This window comes from Heteronotia binoei, chromosome 19 (genome assembly GCF_032191835.1).
Source record: "Heteronotia binoei isolate CCM8104 ecotype False Entrance Well chromosome 19, APGP_CSIRO_Hbin_v1, whole genome shotgun sequence".
Lineage (NCBI taxonomy): Eukaryota > Metazoa > Chordata > Lepidosauria > Squamata > Gekkonidae > Heteronotia > Heteronotia binoei.
Window position 1 is genome coordinate 6,775,053 of NC_083241.1, and position 20,313 is coordinate 6,795,365.

At 47.8% G+C, this 20,313-nt stretch overlaps 1 protein-coding gene across 1 annotated transcript in view; it reads left to right on the forward strand.

Annotated features, from left to right (window-relative positions):
• LOC132587954 (alpha-2,8-sialyltransferase 8B-like) overlaps nt 1-15,371 on the forward strand; it is a gene marked incomplete at its 5' end in the record, with an annotated part of 28,287 nt that extends 12,916 nt beyond the window's left edge. Inside the window, 2 exons of the mRNA XM_060260368.1 lie at nt 2,776-3,069; nt 14,675-15,371. Coding sequence (XP_060116351.1) covers nt 2,776-3,069; nt 14,675-14,960 — 580 coding nt within the window. The remainder of the gene's footprint in view (nt 1-2,775; nt 3,070-14,674) is intronic.
• Nucleotides 15,372-20,313: the final 4,942 nt, after the last annotated feature.

Genomic DNA, 20,313 nt, shown 5'->3' on the forward strand with positions numbered 1-20,313 from the left:
ACTCATACTGCCAGGATCTCAAGCTGAGGTCTTTCTGCCAGATCCTTTTTTAACTGGAGATGCCGGGGATTGAACCTGGGACCTTCTGAGTGCCAAGCACATGCTGTACCACTGAGCCTCGGCTCCTCCTAGAGCGGGAGACTTAGCTTCCCTCTTCCCTATTCTGAATCAGTGCCCCCGGTAGCCCCTGCTATGAGAAAGAAGCAAGTTTGGGAACTCCAGATGCAGATCTCTGAGCACTGGGTGTGTTTTGGCCCACTTTGAAGTTCGTGGTTCAAGCCCAAAGTGTCTAAAGTTCGCTTTGAGGGGTAGCCTGTGACTTAAGAACATGAGAGAAGCCATGTTGGATCAGGCCACTGTCCCATCCAGTCCAACACTCTGTGTCACATAAGAGAAGCCCTGTTGGATCAGGCCAATGGCCGCTCCAGTCCAACACTCTGTGTCACATAAGAGAAGCCCTGTTGGATCAGGCCAATGGCCCCTCTAGTCCAACACTCTGTGTCACATAAGAGAAGCCATGTTGCATCAGGCCAGTGGCCCCTCCAGTCCAACACTGTGTCACAGAAGAACATAAGAGAAGGCATGTTGGATCAGGCCAATGGCCCCTCTAGTCCAACACTCTGTGTCACATAAGAGAAGCCATGTTGGATCAGGCCAATGGCCCCTCTAGTCCAACACTCTGTGTCACATAAGAGAAGCCATGTTGGATCAGGCCAATGGCCCATCCAGTCCAACACTCTGTGTCACAGAAGAACATAAGAAAAGTCCTGTTGGATCAGGCCAGTGGCCCACCCAGTCCAACACTCTGTGTCACGTAAGAACATAAGAGAAGCCATGTTGGATCAGGCCAGTGGCCCATCCAGTCCAACACTCTGTGTCACAGAAGAACATAAGAGAAGCCATGTTGGGTCAGGCCAGTGGCCCATCCAGTCCAACACTCTGTGTCACATAAGAACATAAGAGAAGCCATGTTGGATCAGGCCATTGGGCTGGCTTGGGGAAAGCATTATTCTCTTTCAATAATTTCTCCAAGCCAGCTGGCTGCTTGGAAAATGCATTTAATGTTAAAGTTGCTTTCTTTCTACCTCTCACTCCCCCATCTGTTTTCCTCCCTCCCTCCCTTCCTCCCTCCCTCCCTTCCTTCCTTCCTTCCTTCCTTCCTTCCTTCCTTCCTTCCTTCCTTCCTTCCTTCCTTCCTTCCTTCCTTCCTTCCTTCCTTCCTTCCTTCCTCCCTCCCTCCCTCCCTCCCTCCCTGTCTTGCAGCTCTCAAACATCTGAGATTTATTCTGTGTGGCTCTTACGTTAAGCAAGTTTGGCCACCCCTGGTCTTGGTGAACCACTGCCCATTGAAGGAGGCGGGACCATGCTGAATGGGAGTCTCACGTGCTCCTATCAAATTGTCTGAACTAAAACGCACCACTAGATACTGCCTGCCAATCTTCATTGGGATATGTACATAATGGAAAAAATACAGGATCAGTTGTCTAAGAGCAACGATATCCCTGACATGTCTATTTCTATCCAAACATGGTTCCCTGTAATTGATTTTCTCTCTAGTAATGAATCACTTCTAAGTGGTCCATATCCGGTTAGAAAATATTAACACTAGAAACTCTTTTTTTGTTGTTGCAAGAATATACGCGTTCTATACTTGTCTTATAAACGTGTACATTTTCGTGTACATCTCTTCGACTTGGCTTACAAATTTCACTCTCTTGAATAATTCAGATGTTTCCGCTTAATGAGTTTACTCCTGCTGTTGTTTGCTGTTTTTGTAAGATGTATTTTTGTGCAACGTTGTGTTCCAATTTTCTCAAAATATAATGATATGATGAACAAATGACACTGCCTTATACCGAATCAGGGTCAGTATTCTCTCCTCTGACTGGTGGAGGCTCTCCAGGGATTTAGGCAAAAGTCTTTCACATCCCCCATCCCCTGATCTCTTTTCATCAGAAGAGTCGGGAATTGAACCAGTAACCTTCAGCAAGCCAGACAAGTGTCCTGCAGCCAGGACTTTTTCTGTAGCAGGAGCTCCTTTGCATATTAGGCCCCATCCCCCTGATGCAGCCAATCCTCCAAGAGCTTTTAGTACAGGGCCTGCTGTAAGCTCCAGGAGAATTGGCTACATCAGGGGTGTGCGGCCCAGGGAAGGAATTCTAGCAAGAGCTCCTTTGCATATTAGGCCACACACCCCTGATGTAGCCAATCCCCCAAGAGCTTGGAATTCTAGCAAGAGCTCCTTTGCATATTAGGCCACACACCCCTGATGCAGCCAATCCTCCAAGAGCTTACAGGGCTCTTCTTACAGGGCCTGCTGTAAGCTCCAGGAGGATTGGCTACATCAGGGGGAAAGGAAGGAAAGGTTCCCTGTGCAAGCACCAGTCGTTTCCGACTCTGGGGTGATGCTGCTTTCACCGTTTTCATGGCAGACTTTTTATGGGGTGGTTTGCCATTGCCTTCCTCAGTCTTTTACACTTTCCCCCCAGCAAGTTGGTTACTCATTTTACCGTCCTCAGAAGGATGGAAGGCTGAGTCAACCTTGGGCCCGCTACCTGAATCCAGCTTCTGCCGGAATCGAACTCAGGTCGTGAACAGAGAGTTCAGACCACAGTACTGCAGTACTGCTGCTTTACCACTCTGTGCCACGGGGCCACTACATCAGGGGGAGGTGTGGCCTAATATGCAAAGGAGCTCCTGCTTCCAAAAGAGCCCTGCCTGCAAGTGAGCCTCCATCCTTTCTGAACTTGCGCTGCCCATCCTTTCCTCTTCCAGATGCAACCTTGCTCCGGTGCAAGAGTACACCCAGGATGTCGGGATGAAGACGGACCTGGTGACGATGAACCCCTCGGTCATCCAACGGGCCTTCGAGGACCTGGTGAACGACACCTGGCGGGAGAAGCTGCTGCAGCGCCTCCACAGCCTCAACGGCAGCATCCTCTGGATCCCAGCCTTCATGGCGAAAGGGGGCAAGGAGCGGGTGGAGTGGGTCAACGAGCTGATCCTCAAGCACCACATCAACGTCCGCACCGCCTACCCTTCTCTGCGCCTCTTGCACGCCGTCCGAGGGTGAGTCGCTTGGGTTATTCTGGTCTGGATCTCACCTGGGGTAACCAAACTTGCTTAATGTTAAGAGCCGCATAGAAGAAATAGCAGGTGTTTGAGAGCTGCAAGAAAGAAGGGAGGGAGGGAAGCAGGGAGGCAAATGGATGGGGAAGGTAGAGGTAGAAAGAAAGCTAACATTAAATGCATCTTCCGAGCTGCTGGCTGGCTTGGCTTGGAGAAGTGATTTAAAGAGACAAACGTCTTCTCCGAGCCAGCCTGTAGAGTGGGGGCTTTGAGAGCCACATAATACATGTGAAAGAGCCACGTGTGGCTCCTGAGCTGCAGTTTGGCCACCCCTGATCTAACCTCTCCAACAATCAGCTTCCTCTTTCTTACTCTTGCTGTATGGTATATTTGCTCATCCATAAGCTTTGGAAAATTTTGAAAAAAACCAGGATCATGGCATCTGGCCCCATCACACCTTGGCAAATAGAAGGGGGAGACATGGAAGTAGTGACAGACTTCACATTTCTGGGGTCCAAGATCACTGCAGATGGTGACGGTAGCTATGAAATTAAAAGACGTTTGCTCCTTGGGAGGACAGCTATGGCGAACTTGGGCAGTATAATAAAAAGTAGAGGCATCACCCTGCCAACAAAAGTCTGTATACTCAAAGCAACGGTATTCCCAGTAGCAATGCATGGCTGTGAGAGCTGGACCATAAGGAAGGCCGAGCGCAGAAGAATAGATGCGTTCGAGCTGTGGTGCTGGAGAAGACTCTTGAGAGTCCCTTGGACTGCAAGAAGATCCAGTCAGTCAGTCCTAAGGGAAATCAACCCAGACTGTTCCCTGGAAGGTCAGATGCTAAGCTGAAGCTCAAATCCTTTGGCCCCCAAATGAGAAGGGAGCGCTCCCTGGAGAAGACCCTGATGCTGGGAAAGACAGAAGGCAAAAGAAGAAGGGGACAGCAAAAGAGGAGATGGCTGGACAGCGTTACTGATGTAACGAACACGAATTTGAGCAGACTTCGGAGGATGGCGGAAGACAGGAGGGCCTGCGTGACTTTGTCCATGGGATTGCAAAGAGTCAGACTCGACGCTGCGACTGAACAACAACAACAAAAGTTTTGGAAACATTCTGGAGCGGTTGCCAAGCCAAAGGGTAAAAATTACAGTACATACTGACGAGGGTATACCGGTTTCTTTTCTAGTAGTACTTCCGTGCTTATAAGAGCGGTTGGTATAAAATTCAAGTGTGGAATCTTTTCTTATGACAGTTCCTTTTTTTATTTCTGCCAGTCTGGTGTAGAGGTTAAGAGCAGTGGACTCTAATCTGGAGAACCAGGTTTGATTCCCCACTCTTCCACGTGCAGCTGCTGAAATGGCCTTGGGTCAGCCAGAGCTCTCTTATCTTGGAGAAACGGGTTTGATTCCCCACTCCTCCACTTGCAGCTGCTGGAATGGCCTTGGGTCGGCCAGAGCTCTCTTATCTTGGAGAAACGGGTTTGATTCCCCACTCCTCCACTTGCAGCTGCTGGAATGGCCTTGGGTCAGTCTCAGTTCTCTCAGAGCTCTCTCAGCCCCACCTACCTCACAGGGTGTCTGTTGTGGGGAGAGGAAGGAAAGGAGATTGTAAACTACTACAAGTGAAGGGTAGGGTATAAATCCAGTCTCCTCCTCTTCTTCCTCCTCCTCTTTTTCTTTTTTCTTTTTCTCCTCCTCCTCCCCTCCTACTTTTGGGAACTATACCAGCCAGCAAAGTTAGCAGCACAAGATTGGTTTTCTGCATCCAGTTTGGGAATTTTGGGGGCACCATAACCAGCTTAAATTGGCAAATGCTCACTGAAGTACTGCAGTCTGAGCTCTCTGCTCTGAGTTCGATCCCCGGCAGAAGCTGGGTTTTCAGGTAGCCGGCTCGAGGTTGACTCAGCCTTCCATCCTTCCGAGGTCGGTCAAAGGAATCCCCAGTTTGCTGGGGGGAAAGCGTAGATGACTGGGGAAGGCAAGGGCAACCCCTCACCCCCGTAAAAAGTCTGCCGTAAAAACGTTGTGAAAGCAACTTCACCCCAGAGTTGGAAACGACTGGTGCTTGCACAGGGGACTAGCTTTTTTTTTTGCCTTACAGAGTGGAAGGTTTTTTGGTTCATTGGCAGATTTGCTCAAAAGAGCGGGGAGGTGTGCAGGTGTCCAGGTCACGCGATAAGAGATGAACGGAGGATTGTTCCATTCTAAAGACACGTGTTGCTGCAGCAAATGAGACAGAAAGAGAGAGTCAACAGCTGGTGCCGAGCGGCACAGATTCCATGATAGCTCTAAGCCACGGAGAGGCTCCAGCAGTCAGCCAAAAAGGCCATAGGCTGACCGGCCATATGGCTCGCCCCACGGAGCGCTCTTCCCCCAGATGGGACAGTCGGAATTATGATGGTTAATTAATGAGCAGGGAAGGCTGCTTCCCAGCCACCAAGAGGCTGCCGCGGTTTCAGCCAGAGGACTCTGAAACTGCAAGGGCAACGCTAAGCGACGCGAAGGTCAGGAAGAGCTTCTGCTTGTTAGGTAGCTGCGTAAGGCAGGCGGGGTCTGTCATGCTGAGCATTGGCCTCTGTATGCCAGACTGAGCTATAGAGGAGTCCAGGGTCGTTTTGTAGAAAAGGAGGTGCTGGAGCTCGTTAGCATGACATTTGCATAACTTGGGAACGGATAAAAGGAAGTCCTTCTTCACCCACAGGGGGATTAACATGTGGAATTCACTGCCACAGGAGGTGGTGGCGGCCACAAGCATAGCCACCTTCAAGAGGGGGTTAGATAAAAATATGGAGCAGAGGTCCATCAGTGGCTATTAGCCACAGTGTGTGTGTGTATATAAATATTTTTTTTTTGCCACTGTGTGACACAGAGTATTGGACTGGATGGGCCACTGGCCTGATCCAACATGGCTTCTCTTATGTTCTTATGCGACACAGAGTGTTGGACTGGATGGACCATTGGCCTGTTCCAACAGGGCTTCTCTTATGTTCTTATGCAACACAGAGTGTTGGACTGGATGGGTCACTGGCCTGATCCAACAGGGCTTCTCTTATGTTCTTATGTGACACAGAGTGTTGGACTTTATGGGCCATTGGCCTGATCCAACATGGCTTCTCTTATGTTCTTATGTGACACAGAGTGATGGACTGGAGGGGCCACTGGCCTGATCCAACATGGCTTCTCTTATGTTCTTATGTGACTCAGAGTGATGGACTGGAGGGGCCACTGGCCTGATCCAACATGGCTTCTCTTATGTTCTTAACTTATTTCTATAGGCCACACACCTCTGATATCACCGGGAGGTGTACTCAGTTATATCAGCTCAGCATCTACCTTAAAATGCTTCTTGAATTAGAATTGTCATCACAAATCCTGACTGCCAATCTTACACGTTGCCCCGCTCCCCTGCGCAGCCCTCCAACATGGAGGGGGCAGACCGGGAACTGTGGCATGTTGTCTCACGTTGGAGGCGTTCAGAACTTGGGACCTTCTGCATGCCAAGCAGACGCTCTGCCGCCAGACCACTGGCCCCTCCCCAGACTTCTGCATCTGTTCTGCAGGCACACATGAAGCTCAGGACAACCTAAATCAGGGGTGTCAAACTCATTTGTTATGAGGGCCGGATCTGCCATGAGTGAGACCTTGTTGGGTTGGGCTATGTCAGGTTGGGCTGGGCCATGTGTGTTCCTATTTAATTATACACAATTTTTATTAGTAACATATGGTAGCAAAACTATATCTATATCTTACAACTTAAAAAAGAAAAATGTATCTACCCCATATCTTACTTTTCTCCCACCCCTCCCCTCGTTACTTGACCCCCCGCCAGTGTTATTTACTTAAGGAAAAACAAATATTAAAGGTACCCTTAACTATTAAAGAACCAAAAGTTATACTCTTATTTTAAAAACTTAATCATTATCAAAGATTGTCCAGCGTCCCTTTATTTTCTACTCTTTTTCTACGTATCTTCTGAACTTCTTCCACTCCAACTTAAAAAGTTCTAAATCATAGTCTCTTAATATTCTTGTTAATTTGTCCATTTCACTCCATGACATAACTTTTATAATCCAGTCCCATTTCTCTGGTATTTTTTCTTGCTTCCACAACTGCGCATACAATGTCCTAGCATCTGAGAGCAAGTACCAGATTAAAGTTCTATCTTCTTTTGGAAATTTTTCCCATTTGTAATCCCAACAGAAAAGTCTCTGCAACTTTGTTAAACTCATATCCCAAGATATTAGACATCTCTTGCTGGATCATCTGCCAAAACGTTTTAGCTCTTTCACAACTCCACCACATAAGGTAGAAAGAACCTTCATGCTTTTTACATTTCCAACACCTGTCTGGCATCTTGTTATTCATTTTTGCTAATTTTTTAGGAGTCATATACCATCTATACATCACCTTAAAACAGTTTTCTTTAATACTTTGACATGTTGCGAGTTTCATAGAGTTCTTCCACAAATATTCCCAAGAGTCCATCTTTATTTCTTTATTTACATTGATTGTCCATTTTATCATTTGAGATTTCACTACTTCATCTTCTGTAGACCATTGTAAAAGTAATTTATATACTTTTGAAATTAGTTTCTCATTGTCTCCAAGCAGAACTTTTTCCATTTCTGTTTGTTCTTTCCTTATTCCTTCAGTTTTGATGTCGTTCTCCACCAAGCTTTTTATTTGTTGCATTTGAAACCAATCATATTTATGATTCAATTCTTCAGCAGTCTTCAGTTCTATTTTCCCATTTTGTATTTTTAATAATTGATTATATGACAGCCATTTTTCTTCGCCTGCCTTATCCGTTATCTTTATCACTTCAGCTGGCACAATCCATAAAGGTCTTCTCTCATCTCCATATTTCTTATATTTTATCCATGTATTTAATAAATTGCTCCTTATATAATGGTGAGAGAAAAGACCATCCATCCTCTTTTTTCCATAATACAAATATGCATGCCAGCCAAATTTATTTCCGTGGCCTTCCAACACTAAAAGTTTTTTGTTTAACAGTGTTATCCATTCTTTCATCCATACTAAACAAACTGCTTCATGATATAATTTTAAATCTGGTAGTTGAAATCTGCCTCTCTCTTTTGCATCTGAAAGAATTTTCATTTTAATCCTTGGCTTCTTCCCGGCCCACACAAATTCTGAAATTTTCCTACGCCATTTATCAAATTGTTTGGCATCCTTCACAATAGGAATAGTTTGAAACAAATACATTATCCTTGGTAGAATATTCATTTTTATTGCAGCTATTCTACCCAGCAATGACAAATTAAGCTTGTTCCATTTTAGCATATCTTCATCCATTTTATGCCATAACTTCTCATAATTTTTTTAAAACAGATCAATGTTTTTCATTGTTATCTCCACCCCTAGGTACTTTACCTTAGAGGTAACTTCACAGCCTGTTAATCTTTGTAATTCTTGTTGTCTATTCAACTGCATATTCTGACACAAAATTTTTGATTTTTCTATTTATAGAAAGTCCCGCCAACTCCCCATATTCTTGTATTTTCATTAACAACAAAGGTGTAACTTGTATGGGGTTTTCATTTATAAACATTATATCATCAGCAAATGCTCTATATTTGTAAGTACCATATTTTTCGCACCATAAGGCGCTCCGGAGGATAGGACGCACCTTCCTCCTGGGGGGCGATCTGCTGCCTCTGCCTCCGATCCGGCGCTTCCCCCGCGCCTGCCTGCCTGGCTCCATCTTCTTCAGGCAAGCGCTGGGATTGCTCCACGTGGCCCCACCGCAAACCCAGCACTTAGCAAGCGCCGGCTGTGGAGAGGGCAGCGTGCTTTCTCCTTGCCTGTGTGCCTGGCTTCAGCTGTGATGTTTAAAGCAAGCGCTGGGATCGGAGGGTGGAGGGAGCGATCCCAGCGCTTGCTTTAAACATCACAGCTGAAGCTAGGCACACAGGCAAGGAAGAAGCCGGCGCTTGCGAAGTGCTGGGTTTGCGGTGGGGCCACGTGGAGCGATCCCAGCGCTTGCCTGAAGAAGATGGAGCCAGGCAGGCAGGCGCGGGGGAAGTGCCGGATCGGAGGAAGAGGCAGCGGATCGCCCTCCCCCCCGGAAGGTACGTACCTTCGGACCATAAGACGCACACACTTTTCCCCCCACTTTTTTTTGGGGGGGGGGGGAGTGCGTCTTATGGTCCGAAAAATACGGTACATCTTTTTATTCGTAAACCTTCCATATCTTTTTCTTCTTGAATCTGCATCAATAAAATTTCAAGAGTCATTATAAACAACAATGGTGAAAGCGGACAACCTTGTCTAGTACCTTTACTAATTTTCATTTCTTCATGTGTGTTCCTATTTAAGATTAGGTAGCAGAGAGATAAACTTTATAAAGGACACAGACAAACACAATTAAAAGATTTTTTGTTTCAAAAAAGCAAATCTTAAAACATGCTTAAAACATTAGTACTTGTTGGTCTTAAAGGTGCTTTCTTTTTATCTCTCCCATGGGATCCAGGGAACTGGGCAAAGGAAGCTCTGGCTCTTTCCTTCCTTCCTCAGGGGACCAGGAGAAGGAGGAGCCTCAGTCAATAGATGGGGGAGAGGCTTGGCTCAGCAGCTCTTGCTGTGCGATTGAGCGAGCTTGGGAAACCGAGCTGCCCCTCCTCCCCAAGGGAGGAGCCTCAGCCAATGGAGAAAATAGAGGCTTTCCTCTGTGTCTCATGCGCAATTGAGGAAGCAAGGCAAAGCGAGCTGTGAGGCAGAAGGAAGCAAGAGAGAGAGAAGGAAGTAGATTAGTTGCTCGCGGGCCTGATAGGAGCTTTTCAGGAGCCTGCTCCGGCTCTCGGGCTGCATGTTTGATGCCCCTGACATAAACGGTGATCTTATGGGTTCCTCATCACACAAAGCTATGAATGAATAAACTTTATTACAGTCATAGACCAATATCAAAGCTATAACACATCATGTGAAAACCCTCCAAAAATACGTAAACACAATAAAGCTATGTCAAAATGAATCACCCTTGGTCCATCAAGGTCTACTCAGACCACAGCAGCTCTCCAGGGTGTCAGGCTGTGGTTTGTTTCATCGCCTAGTCCTTTCATCTGGAGATGCCGGGGATTGAACCTGTGACCTTCAGTGCACCGAGCAGATGCTTTATGCCTGAGCCACGCTCCTTCCACAGCTGGGATCTTCTCACTTCCTGTCCCTTTTTTTGTCTTAAAATTGGATTCCCCCACCTTTGTTGAGGCAGACCTGAGTTTCAACAGGCAAGCGTGAACATATGAACATATGAAGCTGCCTTATACTGAATCAGACCTTTGGTCCATCAAAGTCAGTATTGTCTGCTCAGACTGGCAGCGGCTCTCCAGGGTCTCAAGGCTCAAGCTGAGGCTTTTTACACCTATTTGCCTGGACCCTTTTTTGGAGATGCCAGGGATTGAACCTGGGACCTTCTGCTTCCCAAGCAGATGCTCTACCACTGAGCCACCGTCCCTCCCCATGCTTTTGTCCCATATCATTTGAGCTTCAGGATCAGGCCTCAGATTCAGCAGGAGCTTACAGGAGCACAGTTTCTCAACTTCTCTGATAACCCCCCTCCTCCTCCGCACCTACCTTGTTCATTGAATAGTCGGTGCAGCTTCATAACAATCCCTGGATTAGGAGAGCGGGCAGCCAGCCACGCCCCCAGCAGCCCTCGTTAACCTTTGGAGAAGCCTGCACCACCACTTCTTATGTGATTTTAGGTGGCAGGTGGCTTGCTGAACTTTTGATTGTGGCGGGGTGGGTGGCCAAAGAGAGCCCCAGGTGAGCGAGGCCTGCTTAGGCTGGCTAGAGCTCTAGCTAGCTCAAGCAGGCCTCGCTCGCCCTTGGCTCTCCTTCCTTGCATCAGATTGCTTTTGGCTGGTGGGGGGTGGCAGCATATGCTAACGAGTTATGCTTATGAACTCCGCCACCTATTCTTCTACAAAATGGTCCCCGCTCAAGATACTTTCCCCCTCTTCATTGTATTCTCCCCTGCTCCTTACAATATCTCTTGCAAGCCCCTGGTTAGATCCCTGCCTTAACATTTCTTTCCGCGAGTGCTGTTTCGTTGGTCTGGTCTGGCACTCCGACTCTCTACAGAGCGCTACCAAGTCATGGGCTTGTCTGTTTGCTCTTCATGCCTGCCTGAGCCCATACAAATCGTGCCCTTAATAACGAAGCCGATTGGTGTCGCCAATTTGGTGGCAGAGAGAGAGAGAGAGAGAGAAAACATAATTACGGCCTTTCTCAAGATTGCCTCACCTTCTAATTAAAACCCGGAGTCTCGCACGCTGTAGGTGCGCCGCTAATGTGGCATCTCGCGTGCACTTAATGCAACCTTAGTTCAGTTTGCAGAATTAATCAGATTTTGTTACGGTCCCCGGCTGGGTTGCAAAACAGAAGGCGGCGTGCTGGGAGGCGGGGCAGATGTTGTCACAGTTGACCCGAGAGTGGAGAAAGCAATCTTGCGGCAGTTTATGCCCTGTTTCCATGATCAACCTGAGACGTTCTGCCTCCCCGTGTGCCTGCGTTGCATGAAGAAGATATTGGATTTATATCCCGCTCTCCACTCCGAAGAGTCTCAGAGCGGCTCACAATCTCCTCTCCCTTCCTCCCCCACAACAGACACCCTGTGAGGTAGATGAAGATATTGGATTTATATCCCGCCCTCCACTCCGAAGAGTCTCAGAGCGGCTCACAATCTCCTTTCCCTTCCTCCCCCACAACAGACACCCTGTGAGGTAGAAGAAGATATTGGATTTATATCCCGCCCTCCACTCCGAAGAGTCTCAGAGCGGCTCACAATCTCCTTTCCCTTCCTCCCCCACAACAGACACCCTGTGAGGTAGAAGAAGATATTGGATTTATATCCCGCCCTCCACTCCGAAGAGTCTCAGAGCGGCTCACAATCTCCTTTACCTTCCTCCCCCACAACAGACACCCTGTGAGGTAGAAGAAGATATTGGATTTATATCCCGCCCTCCACTCCGAAGAGTCTCAGAGCGGCTCACAATCTCCTTTCCCTTCCTCCCCCACAACAGACACCCTGTGAGGTAGAAGAAGATATTGGATTTATATCCCGCCCTCCACTCCGAAGAGTCTCAGAGCAGCTCACAATCTCCTTTACCTTCCTCCCCCACAACAGACACCCTGTGAGGTAGAAGAAGATATTGGATTTATATCCCGCCCTCCACTCCGAAGAGTCTCAGAGCGGCTCACAATCTCCTTTCCCTTCCTCCCCCACAACAGACACCCTGTGAGGTAGATGAAGATATTGGATTTATATCCCGCCCTCCACTCCGAAGAGTCTCAGAGCGGCTCACAATCTCCTCTCCCTTCCTCCCCCACAACAGACACCCTGTGAGGTAGATGAAGATACTGGATTTATATCCCGCCCTCCACTCCGAAGAGTCTCAGAGCGGCTCACAATCTCCTTTCCCTTCCTCCCCCACAACAGACACCCTGTGAGGTAGATGAAGATATTGGATTTATATCCCGCCCTCCACTCCGAAGAGTCTCAGAGCGGCTCTCAATCTCCTTTCCCTTCCTCCCCCACAACAGACACCCTGTGAGGTAGATGAAGATACTGGATTTATATCCCGCCCTCCACTCCGAAGAGTCTCAGAGCGGCTCACAATCTCCTTTCCCTTCCGCCCCCACAACAGACACCCTGTGAGGTGGGTGGGGCTGGAGAGGGCTCTCCCAGCAGCTGCTCTTTCAAGGACAACCTCTGCCAGAGCAATGGCTGACCCAAGGCCATTCCAGCAGGTGCAAGTGGAGGAGTGGGGAATCAAACCTGGTTCTCCCAGATAAGAGTCCGCACACTTAACCACTACACCAAACTGGCTCTCCTGGAGAGGCAGGCCCCTGGCAGGAAACCCTCCGATGTTTCTCTCAAATTGCCAAGTCATAAGAACAGAAGAATAGAAGAGAAGCCGTGTTGGATCAGGCCAGTGGCCCATCCAGTCCAACACTCTGTCACACAGTCCGAAAAAACTCAAGTGCCATCAGGAGGTCCACCAGTGGAGTCAGGGCACTAGAAACCCTCCCACTGTGCCCCCCAAGCACCAAGAATACAGAGCATCACTGCCCCAGACAGAGAGTTCCAACGATAAGCTGTGGCTAATAGCCACTGTTGAACCTCTGCTCCAGATGTTTGTCCAATCCCCTCTTGAATCTGTCTATGCATATAGCTGCCGCCACCTCCTGTGGCAGTGAATTCCATGTATTAATCACTCTTTGGGTGAAGTCGTACTTTCTTTTGTCCATTCTAACCCGACTTTTTAATCTGTTCTAACCCAATTAATTTCCTAAATAAAATCAAAAATAAAATATACTGAAGGGTACCACTCTTTTACAGCAGCCCCGTGGCACAGAGTGGTGAAGCCGCAGTACTGCAGTCCGAGCTCTCTGCTCACGACCTGAGTTCGATCCCAGCAGAAGCTGGTTCAGGTAGCCGGCTCGAGGTTGACTCAGCCTTCCATCCTTCCGAGGTCGGTAAAATGAGTACCCAGCTTGCTGGCGGGAAAATGTGCATGACTGGGGAAGGCAATGGCAAACCACCCCATAAAAAGTCTGCCGTGAAAACAACATCACCCCAGAGTCGAAAACCACTGGTGCTTTACCTTTTTACCACTCTTTTGGCAAATGTGGAGACCTCTGCAAACCTCACATGTACAAACATGGAGATGTATGTAGGATGCCCAAAATGACAATTCTCAGTTTAGGGAGTGGATATATTTTTCAGATGTGTTACTAGATCATTCTCTAATCTTAAAATCTAAAGTAGCCCCCGGTTCAGACTAATCAAATCTGATCATCTGAGATCCCCATACCTGGTTAATATTTTCAGATTTAAAATCAGAACATCCTTCACAGCTCTCCACTTTCAGACTATGCAAACAACTCTGTTAATTGGTCGATATTCCCACCTCCCAACAGAACCGTGTTTTTGCAATTGTGGTTCACCTGTGATAGCGGACCTCCCCCATTATATTCTATCCTGTCCACTCTACAATTGCCCCCAGAATTAAATTTCTGTCCGGAGTACTAACCTCCTTAAAAGCACGTTCGGAAACTGAAAAGATTATATTTCTGTTATCTAGATCCAAGAGGGCAGCCGTGTTGGTCTGAAGCAGTTGAACAAAGCCGGAGTCAAGTTGTACCTTTAAGACCAACCGAGTTTTATTGAGAACGTCAGCTTACCTGATCCCCTCGTCTGATAAAATGTGCTTAGGGAGCACACGAGAGCTTACATTCTCAATAAAACGTGGTTGGTCTTAAAGGTACAACTTGACTCCTGTATTTCTGTTATCTGACAATGATGCTCACGTGTCCTATAGAGTCTCTTCGTTTGCCCTTGCAGCTAAGAAGATAAGAGCAAGAGTAATATAAAATGCTGTAACTTCTTGAGGCTGGCCGTTCTGCGGGACTTTTAAGGTGTTAATTGGGAACTTGGTTGTTCGGGTTCTGTTTTGTTTTGTAACACACAATAAATTTTTGACTGACTGACTGAATGTAGGATGCCCTCCGCTGTTGGGGGCACACAGGGCTAGCAGAACTCCACTCCCCCTGATGTTGTGTTTGCTTTCCCCTCACAGGTATTGGCTGACTAACAAAGTGTATATTAAACGCCCCACCACCGGCTTGCTGATGTACACCCTGGCGACTCGCTTCTGTAACAGGATTCACCTCTACGGCTTCTGGCCTTTTCCCCGGGACCAAGACCAAAACCCCGTCAAATACCACTACTACGACAGCTTGAAATATGGCTACACGTCGCAAGCCAGCCCGCACACCATGCCCTTGGAGTTCAAAGCTTTGAAGGCCCTGCACCAACAGGGCGCTTTGAAACTCACAGTGGGCGAGTGCGAGGGGGCCACGTAGAGATGGGGTCCACGTGGGGCTCGCTTTTCTTGACAAGAGGTCTGAGGAGGGGGAGCCCGGAGGGAGCAGTGATGGGTGGAAATGGTTTTCGTGACACAGAGAATGGGGACCCAAGTATATAGACATGGTACCATTGTACGTCTTTGGGGTTCATAAAGGGAAGAGCCAGGGGGACGCAGCCCAGGAGAGGGAAGGCGGTTTGGTGCAGGAGAAGAACTCGGTTCTTGCGGCCTTCCCCCGAAGCTTGGAAAGTCGATGTGGTCTGTATGGGTACTTTTAGCGTGACGAGTTAATGTTAGGCCCGTGTTGTGAGTGGTCTAGAATTGGTAGCTAGGATCCGTTTGGCCGGCAAGCCGGGCTTCCGGCTCGTGTTGTGTTCTTGCTTAGTGGTATTGAAGAGGGACTTGGGGGTGGTGGGATGGATTCCGTAATCCGGCGAAAAAGCAAAGAGGGACTGGACTCACGAGAAAGCAGCTGGGGACTATTCTCTGGAAGAGTTTGCTTCCTGAGGCATCCGCTGAATCACACAACTCCAGTTTTGAACTGTTTCAGAAACATTCCGCGGACAGTGACATTTCTTTCTGAGACTGGCTACCATTTTTTTTCGGTTGAGAGAGACAACCGGAGACGAGTTTGTCTTTTTTATATATATCTACGATGAGAGAAAACGTCAGGACCTCAAGAAAACTATGACTTTTAAGAAGAAAAAAAAGATTTAAAGGATTTAAGACTGTAGCTTGGCTTTTGAATTTTTTCCCTTGTTAAGAAATGTCTTGCGGGGCAGGAGGAACTGGGAACGTCCTTATGGATCTAGGAAGTTGGAGGCTGCCAACCAAAGCTGTTGGTATCAAGGATTTCGACTTCGATGGAGACTATTCTTCTGATACCGCTCAGAGCTGAACCAAACCTCAAAGGTGAAAACCAGCCGATTTTTCTTTTTCATTTTACAACTGACTGGATTTATTGTGGTTTGACTGGTTTCTTAATAAACCAGATAGTTTTAATTGAGCGTTCTGTTTTTCTTTTGTGTGGGAACAACCTGTAGGTACCCTGAAGATCATAGTTGGGGGCAGGGGGCTGTTGGTATGGGGTGGTGGTGGTCAAGGAGGCCATTGTTTCCTTTTCCTGTTCTAATACTATGCGGGGAGGCAGGGGGGAGGGTACGGTCTGAACTGGGGATCTTCCCAAATTACAACTTATATCCAGATGATAGAGATGATGATGATATTGGATTTATATCCCACCCTCCACTCCGAATCTCAGAGTGGCTCACAACCTCCTTTATCTTCCTCCCCCACAACAGACACCCTGTGAGGTGGGTGGGGCTGAGAGGACGCTCACAGCAGCTGCCCTTTCAAGGACAGCTCTGCCAGAACTATGGTTGACTCAAAGCCATGCCAGCAGGTGCAAGTGGAGGAGTGGGGAATCAAACCCGGTTCTTCCAGATAAGAGTTCGCACACTTAACCACTACACCAAACTGGCTCTCAGAGATCAGCTCCCCTGAAGAAAAGAACAATCACAAGTGGCCACACAGTATAAGTACAATGGAATTCAAAAACAACTGTATGAATTCTAAATACAACTTCCATTACAAATAATCAGTAATTTTCATTCCTGTACAACCACAACGAAAGAACATGGAATGCTCCAAAATATACAATAGTCACAAAAATGAATAAGTTCAAGGTAAATGGCAGAACCGATAGTCCACAGTAGCCAAAATCCAAAGTCTAATAATGGATGGAACTTTAAAGTCCAAATTCTCTTTTAAGCATCCAATGCTTCTATTGCTGTTGGACCTAGTTCTCATCCAAACCGACCTTTTTTGTTACTTACCTTGAATCTGTTCATTTTTGTGAATATTGCATTGTATATTTTGGAGCATTCCATGTTCTGCAGCTGTGGTTGTACAGGAATGAAAATGACTGATTCATTTGTAATTGAAGTTTTATTTGGAATTCATACAGTTGTTTTTGCATTCCATCCCCTGGAGAAAATGTCTGTTCTGGAGGATGGACTGTATGATTATACCCTGCTGAGGTCACTCTACTCCCCCGCCCCAGACTGCCCAAATTCCCAAGACTTTCTCAAAGATGGCAGCCCTCAAAGATGGCATGTGTGGTGTGATTTTTATCACCACACACAAGCTGGAATGGCCTTGGGTTAGCCATAGCTATCTCAGGAGTTGCCCTTGAAAGGGCAGCTTCTGTCAGAGCTCTCTCAGCCCCACCCACCTCACAGGGTGTCTGTTGTGGGGGAAGGAGACAAAGGAGATTGTAAGCCACTCTGAGCCTCTGCTTCAGAGAGAAGAGCGGGGTATAAATCTGCAGTCTTCTTCTTCTTCATTCTTTAATGGAAACTTTCAGGTAGTAAGTGACTCTTTTTCTCCTTAAAAATTCTTAGGTTAAGCAAAACGGAGGCTGGGAAGAAGGGCGGCAAACCCTTCGAACGCCATCTTGGCTGCATCCTGGATCTAACAATATAGAACACACAACCCTAAATCCACACAGAGACAAACAAGGTCTTTGACCATGAGTCCAGAGGTGTAAAAAATTAAGTTCCAGAAACATCAGTATCCAGGGGTGGAATTCTAGAAGAAGCTCCTTTGCATATTAGGCCACACTCCCTAATGTAGCCAGTCCTCCAAGAGCTTACGAAAAAGAGCCTTGAAAGCTCTTGGCAGATTGGCTACCTCGGGGTGTGTGGCCTAATATGCAAAGGAGCTCCTGCTATAATTCTTCCCTGTCAGGATCCAAAAACACCAGACCCAAGAAGACAAGAAAATGAAAGCAGATGTCACGGTCTCATCGCCCTTGTCTCCGAGTGGATTTAGGATTGTTATGTTCTATATCGTTGGAACTGTCGTGCATTAATGATATGCGCTGTGCATTCTGATCTTGTTCCATGGTGATAATATATATTTATCAATAGCATTGATATTTCCCTCGGGACTTGTGCTTGCTTGGGATCTCCCATCAACCGAGGAGACCCTTGTTTCTTGGCACCCTGGATCTGACATCTCCAGTACACAGGGCTTTTTTTGTTGCAGGAATTCCTTTGCATATTAGGCCACACATCCCCGGTGTAGCCGATCCTCCTGGAGCTTACAGCAGGCCCTGTACGAAGAGCCCTGTAAGCTCTTGGAGGATTGGCTACATCAGGGGTGTGTGGCCTAATATGCAAAGGAGCTCTTGCTAGAATTCCGTCCCTGGGCCGCACACCCCTGATGTAGCCAATCCTCCTGCAGCTTACAGCAGGCCCTGTAAGAAGAGCCCTGTAAGCTCTTGGAGGATCGGCTACATCAGGGGTGTGTGGCCTAATATGCAAAGGAGCTCTTGCTAGAAAACTGTCCCTGGGCCGCACAGCCCTGATGTAGCCAATCCTCCTGCAGCTTACAGCAGGCCCTGTAAGAAGAGCCCTGTAAGCTCTTGGAGGATTGGCTACATCAGGGGTGTGTGGCCTAATATGCAAAGGAGCTCTTGCTAGAAAACTGTCCCTGGGCCGCACACCCCTGATGTAGCCAATCCTCCTGCAGCTTACAGTAGGCCCTGTACGAAGAGCCCTGTAAGCTCTTGGAGGACTGGCTACATCGGGGAGGCGTGGCCTAATATGCAAATCAGTTCCTGCTATTAAAAAAGCCCTGTCAGTGCACATAGATGGGAAAGATGTAGGGATAACAGAGCAGTGTTTTTCCTGTCAATTCCAGCTCAGCCTACATGTGGGCAAAAGTTGTGGGTATGAATTGTTTACACCCGACCCTCCCTTCCCTGCACGCAGAAAAGTAGCACGCCAAGGAAAACTGTAGGCACACAACGCTCTCTGTCTTGCTCGTCATCTGTACGCAGGGATGATTCTTTAACTGGAGGAGTGTTTTAATGGGCAACGAGGGTTGCGTGGTCTAAGTTGGAAGATGCCTGGAAATTTGGGGGTGGAGCCTGGGGAGGGGGGGGCTGGGGAGGGAGGCCTCAGAAGGGTACCATGCCATAGACTCCACCCCACCCCCCCACAGCAACCATTTTCTCCAGGGGAGCTGATCTCTGCAGTCTGGAAAAGAATTTCAGAGGGTAGCCATGTCAGTCTGCGGTAGGGCAATTAAATTCAAGCCCAGTAGCCCCTTAGAAGTACCGGATTCGAATCTTAACTGGAGAAGAGCTGTAATTCTGGGAGGTCTCCAGGCCCCACCCGGGGTCTGGCAACCTTTGGCGATGCCCACACGCCTGCAGCAGCAGCAGCTGAACAAAAAGTTACCATCCGGCTTTGTTGACTGAGTCAACTTCCCCGTTGAGGTGAGTTTACGGCAACCTTGAGTCTTCGCAGCTGGAGCGTGATGGATTGCATGTTTGCGGAGCAGAGGAGGAACATCAATGAAAACGATGCGAACGGCCACCAAAACTCCTTGCCATGTAATGATCAGCGAGACCGTGGAATTAATGATTTCATTAACGGGCATTCAAAGAGCAGCCTTCTTGGGGATTCGTGCGTGAAGGGAGGGAGGAGCTAGTTGGTCAAGGTGACCCTCCCCCTTCCAGAAGCTGACTTTTAAAATCTTTTCTTCCTTTTCCCCCCTTGTGCTCCGGGAGGGTGACTGGAGCCCAGGGCTGCCAGGTCTGTGTTGGAAAATACCTGGAGACTTTGGGGGTGGAGCCAGAGGAGGAGCGTGGTTTGGGGAGGGGAGGAGCCATAGAGCAGGGGTGTCAAACTCATTTGTTATGAGGGCTGGATCTGATCTAAATGAAACTTTGTCGGGCCAGGTCGTGTTAGTTGGGCTGGGCCATGTCGGGCCTGGCCAAGTGTATACCTATTTAAGATTAGGTAGCAGAAATATAAACTTGATGAAGGACACAGACAAACAAAATTACTTTTAAAAAAAACCCTTAAACATATTTAAAATGACCTCAATCGTTGGGGGGGGGCATGCTAGAAACTTTAGGACTTGTTGGCATTAAAGGTGCTTTCTATGGGATCCAGGGAACTGGGCAAAGGAAGCTCCTTCCTTCCTTCCTTCCTTCCTTCCTTCCTTCCTTCCTTCCTTCCTTCCTTCCTTCCTTCCTTCCTTCCTTCCTTCCTTCCTTCCTTCCTTCCTTCCTTCCTTCCTTCCTTCCTTCCTTCCTTCCTTCCCCAGGGGACCAGGAGGCGGGAAGGAAGAGTGGCTTGGCTCAGTAGCTCTGCTGTGTGATTGAGAGAGCCTGGAAAAACAAGCTCTGCCTTCCCCTCTGCCAATGGAGAAAATAGGTTTGTTCTGTAGCTCCTGTGAGATAGAGCAAGCCTTGCAAAGCAAGCTGTTATGTAGAAGGAAGCAAGAGATAGGGAGAAGGAAGGAGATAATAGCCAGCTGGCTCGGGGGCCTGATAG